General features: G+C 47.4%; 2 protein-coding genes across 3 annotated transcripts in view; both read left to right on the plus strand.

Annotated features, from left to right (window-relative positions):
- Positions 1 to 9190, plus strand: part of LOC142501462 (thimet oligopeptidase-like) — a 42883-nt gene extending 33693 nt beyond the window's left edge. The window contains exons 13-14 of one of the 2 annotated variants that reach the window (XR_012803496.1): positions 264 to 2741; positions 3835 to 9190. Coding sequence is in view for 1 of the 2 variants with exons in the window: in XM_075611414.1 (XP_075467529.1) it covers positions 264 to 416 (153 nt within the window). In the remaining variant the exon portion in view is untranslated. Of the gene's footprint in view, positions 1 to 263 lie in introns of both variants that reach the window. The other variant, XM_075611414.1, reaches the window with a different exon arrangement.
- LOC142501463 (thimet oligopeptidase-like) overlaps positions 2657 to 13118 on the plus strand; it is a 55182-nt gene continuing 44720 nt past the window's right edge. Inside the window, exon 1 of the mRNA XM_075611415.1 lies at positions 2657 to 2741. Coding sequence (XP_075467530.1) covers positions 2732 to 2741 — 10 coding nt within the window. The 5' untranslated portion in view covers positions 2657 to 2731. The remainder of the gene's footprint in view (positions 2742 to 13118) is intronic.

Here is a 13118-nt window from a genome sequence, read left to right on the forward strand (position 1 = left end):
GAAAAGGATGTGGGTTTAGCTACGCAGCTAAGAGCGGCTTCTTCATCCATCTTTTTTTTAATCTGATGATTTGGACAGATTGTTAGAGTGCTGATTAGGCACTGCATAATGATCCCACCTCTCGTATTGGGATTATGTGATGGTAACAGACGCTCTGGATTGGTGCAGCTCACAGAAAGGCTACCGAGGCAAAAATGAGTTTCTGTATCTCGGTTTCCTTGGTGTTCAGTCTCTGTTACTCACACATCTTCTTCTCTTTTTAGGTGGGTGCAGATTACAGGAACTGTATCCTGAGGCCAGGGGGTTCCCTGGATGCTACAGAAATGCTGCGTAACTTCCTAGGTCGTGACCCGAAGCAGGAGGCGTTCCTCCACAGCAAAGGATTAACTGTCCTACCTGAGCCCTCTGCCTGCTGAGGGACTAACATAGTGGCTTCTGCCCAGGAGACCTAACCAGAACCAATGACCCCAGTGTCTGCTTAGCAAAAGAGCATACAGAGGCCACAGTCTTTCATTTACAGCCAGACATTGACATGTAACCTCAAAATATATATAACACCCACACCCATGAGGCTGTGCATGTGAGGTTCTATGGTAATAATTCACGTTCAACTATTTACTGGTGGGGTTTTTTGCCTGAAGTTTTATATGGCTGCATTGAGGGAGAGGGCAAGCAGAACTTGGAGGGATTATTGAGGAATCTCAGCATGTCTTATTGACTGACATTTGCTGCATTAAAAATATCCCAGTTCCTAGATAAGTACTTTTTTGGTTTGCTGTAAGCAACACGATCTCCATCCTATTCATTGCATCTTACAGAGTGTGTCTGATCATCTTTAATCATGTTTCAGTCCAATTAACAATGAACCCAGTGATTTTGCTCTGAGAATAAGACACGATTATAATAAACAGAAGAAATATACAGGCTGGATAATTCCAGGAGGAAGATGTGTGAGGGTCTGTCTTCAGATTCTAAATATATTTGGTTCATCTTTGCTTGATTTCAGTGTTCCCAAATGTATGGCGTTTTATATTTGACACCTTTCCCCCATTATACACCAGGGTTATCTTCTGTGTAACAGATTCATTTTGGCTTTTACACCGTGGTAAACTGGATGTAATTATTTCATTTTAACTTCAGTATACGCACAAGGACTTTGCAAAAGGTAATCACTTCATCACAGCACTTACAGATCTGAGCCGAGAACAGGGGGATATACAATTTGTAAATATAAAAGTACAATATGATGTGACCATTACTGGTTAATGAGCATACAAAAAGGAATTTGCAATGTCAGATATTTGACTGAGGCAGGTTTGTGTTGTTTTTTTACCATTCTGGGTGGGCTGCAGTATGTTCATAGGGTACTGCGTGTAACAATCAGCTGAACGTGTTAAAAATGAGTCCTCACCCAATAGAGCCACTCTCGGCATGCTATATATGCACATATCTTACACAATTTTCCTGCAATTTAATAGATATATATCCGTCTTCATTAGGTTTCTGGGTATGATCTTATGCTCTATCTGAAGGGTAAATTGTATGTATGCGAAGTGGTGTTTACAGCAGAGAGTAGGGTGAGGGGTCAACGTAGTTGGATTTATATAATGAAAATGACCCCAGGCACATGTCATCCCAGTGACTCGCTAGTTATTTCAGGGTGAGAGAGATTTAAATTCCTACAATGTGTATATTCTGAAATGTTTTAGAGAGGAATATTACTAGGAGCTGGTAGCAGTCGGGTGGCAGTGGGCTAATCTCACTAACCAGCATGTGACATTCCTGGCCTGTCCACTGGTCCTTGGCATCGGCTGTAGGACGATGCTGTGCTAGTGACAGCTTCTGTCCCTGCAGGACAACGTGCTCTGCTGCTCACACACACACACAGGCACTTTACCTGTGAGAAGTGAAGCGCAAAATGCTTTGACTCTAACCCCTTTACCAAGTATTCCTGAGGACATCTCATTCTGGGCCTGAAACAGCCACATCTCATTCACGAACAAAAGCAGCATGTGTTGTATCTGCTGTTAGATTTCCTATTATGCTTTTCATAGTTTGGCTTTTGGCTTAATTTAGTAAAGCTTTTCAACCATTGGTGAAGAACTCCAGAACTCAAGGGCCACCAACAGGTCTGGTTTTCAGGATATCCCTGCTTCAGCACAGATGGCTCAGTCTTCAACTGCATCACCTGTGCTGCAGCAGGGATATCCTGAAAACCTGACCTGGAGGCCCTTTAGGACTGGAGTTGGTCACCCCTGGTTTAAATCAACGTTACCAACAGAAGATAGTGTTGCATAGCATATGGTTACATAGTAGATGAGGTTGAAAAAAGACATAGGTCCATCAAGTTCAACCTATGCTAAATTTAGACAACAGATACTTTATCCTATATCTATACTTACTTAGCCAAGTGCTTTCCCTGCATTTTGACTTATTAGTTGGTGTTAGTTTATGTGCAGTTCTCTTTTAGACGCATGCCTCTGTCTGATACATCCCTAGCACTGTCTACCTTCAGGAGGCTCTTGTTACATCAGCGGGCTCTTATATTTATAGAGAGAACACTTCATGGCTTCCGATATAACCCAGCTCACGCTTGAATACAAAAGATTTTGGCTCATTGGAGCAGGACTTGAGCTCCTGCCCCCTCCACGTGAGAGGTGTCAGCTTGGATTCAGCATCAGCTTCTGGCATCACCCCAGCATAGAGCTAGCCAGAGTGAAGGTGCTTCCTAATGCAAGAAGGTAAAATATATGCGGTGAGAGCAGGTGTTAGTAGCAATATACAATTAATACATGTGTGGGGCTGATTGTGGTTTTCAGGATAAACAATATTTGTATTCATATTTTCTGCTGCCAGGTTTTTATCACATTTGACACACACACACTCACTGCATTTGAGCTGCACCTGTGCAAGAAATTACAAGTCTAGTTAAATCAGAGCACTCCCTACTATTAATTAGCTGCTTAAATGATCTGTGATTCTTTCAATTGAAGGTCGTGTACAGATCATTTTAATTTGGAAAGCTACTCTACAGGCGTGGCCAGTTCTAGTTCACAAGACCCTCCCAACAGGTCAGGTTTTAAGGATATCCCTGCGTCTGCACAGGTGGCTCAGTCAAAGACTGAACCACCTATGCTGAAGCTGGGACATCCTTAAAACCTGACCTGTTGGTAGGTCTTGAGGATTGGAGTTGAGAACCCCTGCCTTACAACTGGTGGAAAAAGTGGGCTTGTACCCTTATTTACAGGGAACCAAGACAAATAAACAGGCAGACACACTGACAGAGACCCCCTCCCCTTCCCCTCTCTCCTGCAAGTGTAGCCTGATACACTGTGAACATTATGTGCACTGCCTTTAACAGGACAATTAATTTGCCATCCATTTGCAAAGCATTCTGGTATAAGCTACACATGAACTGGTCTGCAGGAAATAACACATCCTATACAGTTCCAGAACTGAAACATCTGAACCTCGGATCGCTCTAAGCATCCATTTTCTGAGACAAACAGAACCATCTTATAGAACCGCTTATGCTGATAGTGTCTCAATACTGACCAACCGTACTATCTCCTTGGTGTAATATTAAGCCACTTGCTGCTTCTATTACTATGTCAATTATTATGACTGGTTGCATTTACATCACACTGCCTTCTCGCACACATCCAGTTTAAACACAATCGCTTTTCTCTCCCCATCCTTAAACATCATTACACCCTTTCTAATCTCCCACAAGTAACATTCACATTAACCTCTTGTTGATACGAAGGGTGTGTGGCTACTGAAATGTGTAATGGACAAACTTAGAGACATTGGGAACTACACTTCTGATTCCAGATCCTCCAGTATGAGAAGAGATTTCTTGTGTTCCTCACAAGTTCTGCATCATCCTGAGGGCATATTCTATGCGCTGGTGTATGCGCTCTGAGCAGCCACGCTCTAGGCACTACAGGGGTACAGTGCACCTCTGCCTGTCCTGGTTAATGAACGTGAGTAGATACTTCTGCTGGGCCTGGCTCAGGATTATCTTGATGCAATCGTGGTAAAAATTCACCTATGCATGGCTTTGGAGGACGCCTGTTGGAGGTCATACTGGCACTATATAGAGATCCTACGGCGAGTGTAAGGCATCAGAGCTTCCCCTCAGACCAGTTCCAAATCCGTAGTGGGACGAGACAGGGATGCCCCTTATCACCACTGCTGTTCGCCCTATGTATTGAACCCCTGGCGGCACAGATTAAACCCAGATATATCAGGGATCTCTAAAAAAATCACCCACACAAAGTGGCACTGTATGCAGACGATGTGATTTTAACACTGTCAAATCCTCTTACCTCTTTGCCCAATGTTTATGAGGTGTTGGGGAAATTCAACCAAATTTCGGGGGTTCAAAATCAATCAGGCCAAATCAGAAGCCCTCAACATAAATCTGCCAAAACCGGTAGAAAAATTGATAGAGCTCAACTTTAATTTCAAATGGCAAGCCTCCGCAATCAAATATTTGGGAATCAACATCACAAGGGACTACAACACCCTATATAAGGTTAATTATCCAAAGCTAATTAAGACTTTAGGGGAGGATCTCAGGATTTGGGGGGGGGGGGGGGGGATATGGCATCTCTTGGATTGGAAGGATTCACAGTGTGAAACTGAATCTCCTTCCCAGACTGCTATATTTATTTCAGACCCTTCCGATACCACTTGTAAAAGATGACATCCTCTCACTACAGTCACGAATTATGCAATTTATCTGGTGTAAAAAAAAGCCCTAGAATAGTGAAAGGCATTCTGACGAGACCTACGCTGAAAGGGGGAATAGTGGTACCTTGCTTGTTAGCATACTATAAAGCGGACTAATTAAGCCAGACCCGGGCCTGCGGAGATGGGTGGCACTGGAAAAAGAATGCTGTGCTCCTGTAGAGTTGGACAAATTAATCTGGTTACCAAAAAAATGCAGGAATTTAGCAGAAGTGCTGCTGCAGGCTGTGACCAACTCTTTGGCGGTATGGGAGAGCGCCAAATTTAGTTGTCATCTCGCCACTAAACACTCCCTAATGACCCCGCTGATGGGCAGCCCAGATTTCGCTCCGGGGCTGAATAGTAATAACTTTTTGATCTGGACACAGTCGGGATACACACGACTAAAAGATCTGGAGGGGAGGAAATTTATTAAATCTCTTGAACAAATTAGTTCCGAAAAAGGTTTACGAAATAAGGAATTCTTTAGATACCTCCAGATCAGAGCTTTCTACAACAAATTCCCAATTAGGCCAGCTAGAACAAATTTTGAGCAGCTATGTTCCAGAGGAACCGACACTAGGAGACTAACATCTAGGATGTACAAAGAGGTGATCTGTCCTGCCACACCTGACGACCCTAGACTGAAGTACATTAGACCGTGGGAAACAGACTTAGCGGAGACATTAGAGGATGACAACTGGATCCAGATCATACAGGCAGCAGCAAAGAGCTTGATCTGCACAACGCTAAAAGAGAACGCATGTAAAGTCCTTATGAGGTGGTATCACATCCCACTTAAATTATCTAAATTTGTCAGAGGATACTCCCCGCTCTATCCAAAACAGTGCGGAGAAGTAGCTGACCTGCGACATATGCTGTGGTCTTGCTCAAAAGTGGTCCCGATTTGGGAACAAATTAGAGACTGGTTACAAAGGATACTCAATTTGGAGATCCCCCTGGACCCGTGGCTGTTCTTGCTGGGCAGGCGGATCCAGGGAGTGTCAAACGCGACACATAAATTAGTTGCGCATTTTTGCAACTGCCACGAGATGCGAGATTGCAGCATTGTGGAAGCAAAATGAAGTACCTTTAATCCCTAAAATCAGGAATAGAATATGACACGTTTGCCGGATGGAACAGTTGACTAGTCTGGTCAACGACACCGGCCCAAACTTCCTAAAAGTCTGGACGCCTTGGTTGGCCCAGACGGACATCCCGGGAGTGGATACCACCACAATTCTGCATTGATAGAAGCAAACGCGTTCTCTGGTAGCTACGTAGGGATCCGAGACTACATAGTACCCCGACAGGTAGGTCACAACGGGAAATACAGATCTCACAAAACCACTGTTTACGATGGGTGTCATGATAATGTCATGAGATATTGGGTATTTTTAATCCCTTTGGTGCTTGAGGGGTTAATGAGCTACACGTGTACAAAATACCAAATGCTGGGTTTGAAACTGGGCAGGACTGTTTTCTGTCTGCTCTGAATTTCAAAGTATTCTGTAGAAAGGGGTGGGCTTATGAAAATATTGTATCTAAGTCTGGGCCAGGTTGTTACTGGGCAGATCTGACTAGGGGCATGCTTGGATAGCATGGCAGATCTCATCTTCTGAACCAGTGCCTCTCTGGGGAAAATCCATAGCATGTGGTCAGGTACTGTATAGGATTTTCTGTTTTACCCCTTTTATTTTAAGAAGCTGTTCTGCCTTATATTGTAATTGTATGTTTATTTTGTAATACCTTTTCTGTAAGTTAAGCACTGTATTGTTAGATATATTAAACCATTTAATAAGTAATGCTTTGGGCTCTGAATGAACTTTGTGCACGCTGGAGAGAATAACTTACTAAATTCAGGCACATGTTACTACAGCTGATTTTGTGTTAAAGTGCATAGTTTTTCCTATCATAAACAGGGACCTGAGGCCCTAGCGGATATTTTAGTCTAAGATCTTTTATCATATCTGCATAACCTCAGGTGGTGGCAGTGGATGGTTATGATGTGCAATTGGGTAGGGGTTAATACTAACTCGCTGGTTCCTTGCAGAGGAGAAAGGGGGGTTGCTAGAGAAGCCTTTGTGTATTAACCCTGGTTGCATATCTAAAGTCACGTGCTCACTTGTGTGCTGTTCGTGGCGGTGGTATATTGGGACGGCTTGAGGAGAGATACAACTCATTTGAGGGACCCCTGAGTGGGTGAAGAGTGGGGCAGCTTGCGGGTTGTGTATTGATCCTTGATCCTGTAAGAGGGGATACTGTCCATTTGACGGACCTTTGCGGAGGTGAAGAGTGGGTGCGCTTGCGAGCGTCGGTATTAACCCTTGTTCCGTATACAGGTCGCGTGCTAGCAGGGGGTCGTACGTGACAAATGGTGGCATAGCGGTGGGATAACAATTTGTAATTTTGTTAATATCAGAGCTTTTTAGTGGTTTGCGTTTACGCCTGTGGGATAAACGAAACATTAAAAAGTGACTGACCTGTGTGAGTCTTGCGAGAGATCACAGCTCAGTACCCCAAAGCTATTACTCAGTGCTATTTTTATAAAACATACAAGCAGACAGTTTCGTTCCCCCCCCCCCTCTTGTTTTTCTTTTGCTATCTTTTTATTTTGAGTAAAGTGTAGAGAATATGGCTGCTTTATACCAACGCCAGACAAAAGAGACACTGATGGCTCTGTGTGAGGAGCGTGATCTCCAAGGTCTGGGTAAAGATAAAGAAGAGCGCATACAAGTCTTGCTGGAAGATGATAGAGGGCAAGATGCTACACTGTGCCAGGATGCCCACCGCAGTGGAAGTGAGTGTGGTGTAGCCCTGGATATCGCCCACGAGTGCCTGGGACCAGTAGATGAGGGAATGCAGTTGCAGCTCATCACCCAGTCCCAAGAGCGTGAGGCTGAGAGAGAAAGATCAGCTTCAGAACACGTCGCAGCGAGATGTGCTGCGGGATGTGCAGCAAAAAGAGAACGGCCAGCAGCTGCAGAAGCGAGATGTGCTGCGGGATGTGCAGCAGAAAGAGAACGGCCAGCAGCTGCAGAGACGAGAGGCGCTGCAGGCCTACGGCAACAGATGGAATTTGCCAAGCTCCAGAGGGCATTGCCCGAACCAAGCAGCAGAGGTTCTAGCCCTTCAAGACCACGGATGGAGCATTTCCCAAAATGGAAGGGGGGTAGATTGGAGGAAACCCCCCGACCTCCTCTTGATACACCAACTGAGGCTTCTTTAGGAGGGGCGGTTGGCACATCGAGACAGGGGGATACCCGTCGGTGTTTTGCCTGCCAACAGCTGGGGCACATCAGCACCAACTGCCCAGAAAGGAAGAGGCCTGCAAGTGCCTCTGGAGGGGATCGCCCCTCAGGAGTGCACCTAGGTGCTTGTGTGGTACCTGGGCAAGGAAATAACAACGGTGCCCACTTGCAGCCAGTCCTGGTGGGGCAGAAACTCACCCAAGGACTGAGAGACTCGGGCGCTACACTTACCCTGGTGCGACCAGGACTGGTGCGGCCTGAGGAAATCATTTCTGGAAGGACTCTGCATATGGGGGTGGCGGGAGGGGGCCGCCACATTTTGCCAGTGGCAAAGGTATACTTGAATTGGGACACTGGGCAGGGAGTGTGGGAGGTGGGAGTAATTGATGTTATTCCTGCTAATATGTTACTAGGTAATGATCTTGGCAAGATGTTTACCCAATATGAGACCGCTGTGACCCAACTAGCCCAGGAATCCGCTGAACAATTCCAGATACTGACGCACACTGGGGATCAGGGAAGGGTGACTGACAGGGGTTGTACCGGAGTGGGGGGGCAAAGATGGTCTCCAAGTACAGCCTGCCATCACAGAATACCTCAGGGGGGTGTTCAAGGGGGATTGTGCCAAAGGGGGGGAGAGAGCTTCCCATTACAGCCTGTCATCCCTAGGAACCCAGAGGAAATGGTAAAGGTTTTATTTGTTTGAGCGCGGGACCAGCATGTAAGCCAGTCCCTTCGCTCATCTTAAGGATGGAGATGTCATGATAATGTCATGAGATATTGGGTATTTTTAATCCCTTTGGTGCTTGAGGGGTTAATGAGCTACACTTGTGTACAAAATACCAAATGCTGGGTTTGAAAATGGGCAGGACTGTTTTCTGTCTGCTCTGAATTTCAAAGTATTCTGTAGAAAGGGGTGGGCTTATGAAAATATTGTATCTAAGTCTGGGCCAGGTTGTTACTGGGCAGATCTGACTAGGGGCATGCTTGGATAGCATGGCAGATCTCATCTGGTTCTGAACCAGTGCCTCTCTGGGGAAAATCCATAGCATGTGGTCAGGTACTGTATAGGATTTTCTGTTTTACCCCTTTTATTTTAAGAAGCTGTTCTGCCTTATATTGTAATTGTATGTTTATTTTTTAATACCTTTTCTGTAAGTTAAGCACTGTATTGTTAGATATATTAAACCATTTAATAAGTAATGCTTTGGGCTCTGAATGAACTTTGTGCATGCTGGAGAGAATAACTTACTAAATTCAGGCACATGTTACTACAGCTGATTTTGTGTTAAAGTATATAGTTTTTCCTATCATAAACAGGGACCTGAGGCCCTAGCGGATATTTTAGTCTAAGATCTTTTATCATATCTGCATAACCTCAGGTGGTGGCAGTGGATGGTTATGATGTGCAATTGGGTAGGGGTTAATACTAACTCGCTGGTTCCTTGCAGAGGAGAAAGGGGGGTTGCTAGAGAAGCCTTTGTGTATTAACCCTGGTTGCATATCTAAAGTCACGTGCTCACTTGTGTGCTGTTCGTGGCGGTGGTATATTGGGACGGCTTGAGGTGAGATACAACTCATTTGAGGGACCCCTGAGTGGGTGAAGAGTGGGGCAGCTTGCGGGTTGTGTATTGATCCTTGATCCTGTAAGAGGGGATACTGTCCATTTGACGGACCTTTGCGGAGGTGAAGAGTGGGTGCGCTTGCGAGCGTCGGTATTAACCCTTGTCCCGTATACAGGTCGCGTGCTAGCAGGGGGTCGTACGTGACAATGGGTATTTGAGGGAAGGGTGTGTAGTGAGTCAGAAGTCGTCCCAGCAGTCGTAACAAGGATTATATTTCATTCCATACATTCAATCAAGATGCCTTAGCATTTTCGATGCACATGAGAATCATATACAAATCATAATAACCAGGGGAAAATGAGGGAGGAGGGGGTATTGTGGGGATTGTGTTGAAGGTCTCTTCCAACTTATGTTGCCTATTCCTGTCTTATGCGTAAGCGTCTATCGTTTAGTCTAGCCCTCTTGTTTTAGTTAGCTTTTTCTCGTTCCCTTGCGGATCCAATCCTGTGCTTTTTGGACTCGAGTCCCGTATTGCGAGTCAAAGGAGAACGCACCTAGAGCTATCATAGCAGTATCGTGGTGAAATTCCCTCCTGGGGCAGACAAGGCCACAGACAGAATTTCCTGGGCCCAAGACTAGAGTAATGTCCGGGTCCCTCCCGCCTGTGACACCCCTCAACCCCCCACCAGCGTATTGTGAGCCCCCTATTTCACACCCCACGAATCCCCTCTATTTCCCCCCTCTTCCCATGTATTCCTCTATTCTCTGTCTCACTCCTTCTTCCTCACTCCCTCTCACACTCCTTCCCTCCCGCCTCGCATGTGTTTTTCCTCCCATGCATCTCACTCTTACTCCCTCTTTTCCTCACTCACTCCCCCCCCTCTCTCCTCTCCTTCACCCACACCTAGGGTGACCAGATTTTCAAAATGAAAACCGGGACACTTTAAAACATTATTTATAAAACAATGTACATCACGTCACGCCCCCCTCCCCCCTCCTCGTTGCCATGACAACAAGGCACTAACATCAGGCGGTGACATGTTGCCATGACAATGTGGCATCACGTGATGCCTCGTCACCATAATACATCCCATTGTCATGTCAACTTGATGCCGCGTGACGTCACGGAGCAGCTCGTTGTTATGGCAATGTGTATTACGTGACGTCGCGCAGCCATGTTGATGGAATTTGGAGGGGAGGATACAGCCAAAGGCAAGATAAAAAATATATAATAAATAGATCTAAAAAAAAATGTTATCTCCGCGTTAGCCTTCAATAGAAGGTGGTAACCCTGGCTGCAGTGTGTGTTTCTGTATACAGAGGTAGGCCCTGCAGGTGGGTGTTTGTGTGTATAGAGGTGGGGGCTGCAGTGTGTGTTTGTGTGTATAGAGGTGGGGGCTGCAGTGTGTGTTTGTGTGTATAGAGCAGTGATTCTCCCAACCTTTTTTGTTTGGAGGAACCCTTTAAGTATTTCGTTACATTTTGGGAACCCCTATCTGGATAACATGTTCGACGGGTAAATCACAAAAAAGACGTGTAAAGAAGTGGGGGTAATAAATAATAATTAACTCATACTTTTGATAAACAATGTGTATATAATTTGTAATGATTTGGTTTAAACATCCACCCCCTACATCTCACATCACCCCCCCTCCCCCTGCATCTCACATCACCCCCCCACGGATCAATCGATCTTTCCCCCCCCCCTTCTTTCTCCCTCCTCTCTCTCAACCCCCTTCTCTCCTCTCCCTCCCATTTCTTCCTCTACCTCTCTCCTCCTCCCCCTCTCTCTCTCCTCCCATCTCTCTCTCCCTCTCTCCCCCCCCTCACTCTCTCTCTCTCTCTTCCCCACTCTCTCTCTCCCCCCCTCTCTCTTTTCCCTCCTCTCTGTCCTCCCCTCTCCACCCTCTCTCTCTCCCCTATCCCCCCTCTCTCTCTCCCTCTCTCTCTCTCCTCCCCTCTCTCTCCTCCTCTCTCTTCCCCCTCTCTCCCCCCTCTCTCTCTCTCCCCTCTCTTTTCCCCTCCCCCTCTGTCTCCCCTCTCTCTCCCCGCCTCTCTCTATCCCTCTCCCCCCCTCCTCTCTCCCTCTCCCCCCTGCTCTCTCCCTCTTCCCCCTCTCTCTCTCTCCTCCCCTCTCCCTTCCCCCTCTCTCTCTTCCCCCTCTCTCCTCCCTCCCCTCTCCCCCTCTCTCTCTCCCCCTCTCTCTTCCCCTCCCCTCTACCCCCCCTCTCTCTTCCCCTCCCCTCTCCCCCCTCTCTCTTCCCCTCCCCTCTCCCCCTCTCTCTTCCCCTCCCCTCTCCCCCTCTCTCTCTTCCTCTCTCTCTCTCTCTCTCCCCCCTCTCTCTCCCCTCTCTCTCCCTATCCCCCTATCCCCCTCTCCCCTCTCCCCCTCTCTCCCTCTCTCCCTCTCTCCCTCTCCCCCCTCTCTCTCCCTCTCCCTCCCCCACCTCTCTCTCTCCCTCTCCCTCCCTTTCTCCTCTCCCTCTCTCACTCTCCCTCTCCCCCCTCTCGCTCCTCTCTCCCTCTCCCTCCCCCTCTCTCCCCTCTCTCTCTCCCTTTCCCCCCTCTCTCTCTTCCCCCTCTCTCTCTTCCCCCTCTATCTTCCCCTCTATCTCTCTCTTCCCTCTCTCTCTCTTCCCCCTCTCCCCCCTCTCTCTCTCCATGTCCCCCTCTCTCCCTCTCTCTCCCTCTCTCTCTCCCTCTCCCCCTCTCTCTCTCTCCGTCTCCCCCCCTCTCTCTCCCTATCCCCCCTCTCTCTCCTTATCCCCCCTCTCTCTCTCCCTCCCTCTCCCCCCCTCTCTCTCCCCCCTGTCCCCCCTCTCTCTCTCTCTCCCCCTCTCTCTTCGCCCCCTCTCTCTCCTCCCCTCTCTCTCCCCCCTCCCTCTTTGCCCCCCTCTCTCTCCTCTCTCTCCCTCCTCTCTTCCTCTCCCCCCTCTCTTTCTCTCCCACCTCTCCCCCCTCTCTCTCTCCCCCTCTCCTCTCTCTCCCACACTCCCACACACACTCTCGCACACACCACCGTCACACTCTCGCACACACACACACACTGTCACACTCTCTCTCACACACACACACACACAGTCACACACACACACCACACACCACACACCACACACCACACACCACACACCACACACACACACACACACACACACACACACACACACACACACACACACACACACACACACACACACACACACACTGTTACACTCTCACACATACTGGCACACTCTCACACACACTGTCACACTCTCACACACACTGTCACACTCACACACACACTGTCACACTCTCTCACACACACTGTCACACTCTCACACACACACACTGTCACACTCTCACACACACACACACACACACCGTCACACTCGCGCACACACACACACACACACACACACACACAGACACACACACACACACACACACACACACACACTGTCACACTGTCACACTCTCACACACACTGTCACACTCTCTCACACACACACACACACACGCATTGTCACACTCACACACACACTGTCACACTCTCTCACACACACGCACTCACACACTGTCACACTCT

Source organism: Ascaphus truei, chromosome 8 (assembly GCF_040206685.1).
Source record: "Ascaphus truei isolate aAscTru1 chromosome 8, aAscTru1.hap1, whole genome shotgun sequence".
Lineage (NCBI taxonomy): Eukaryota > Metazoa > Chordata > Amphibia > Anura > Ascaphidae > Ascaphus > Ascaphus truei.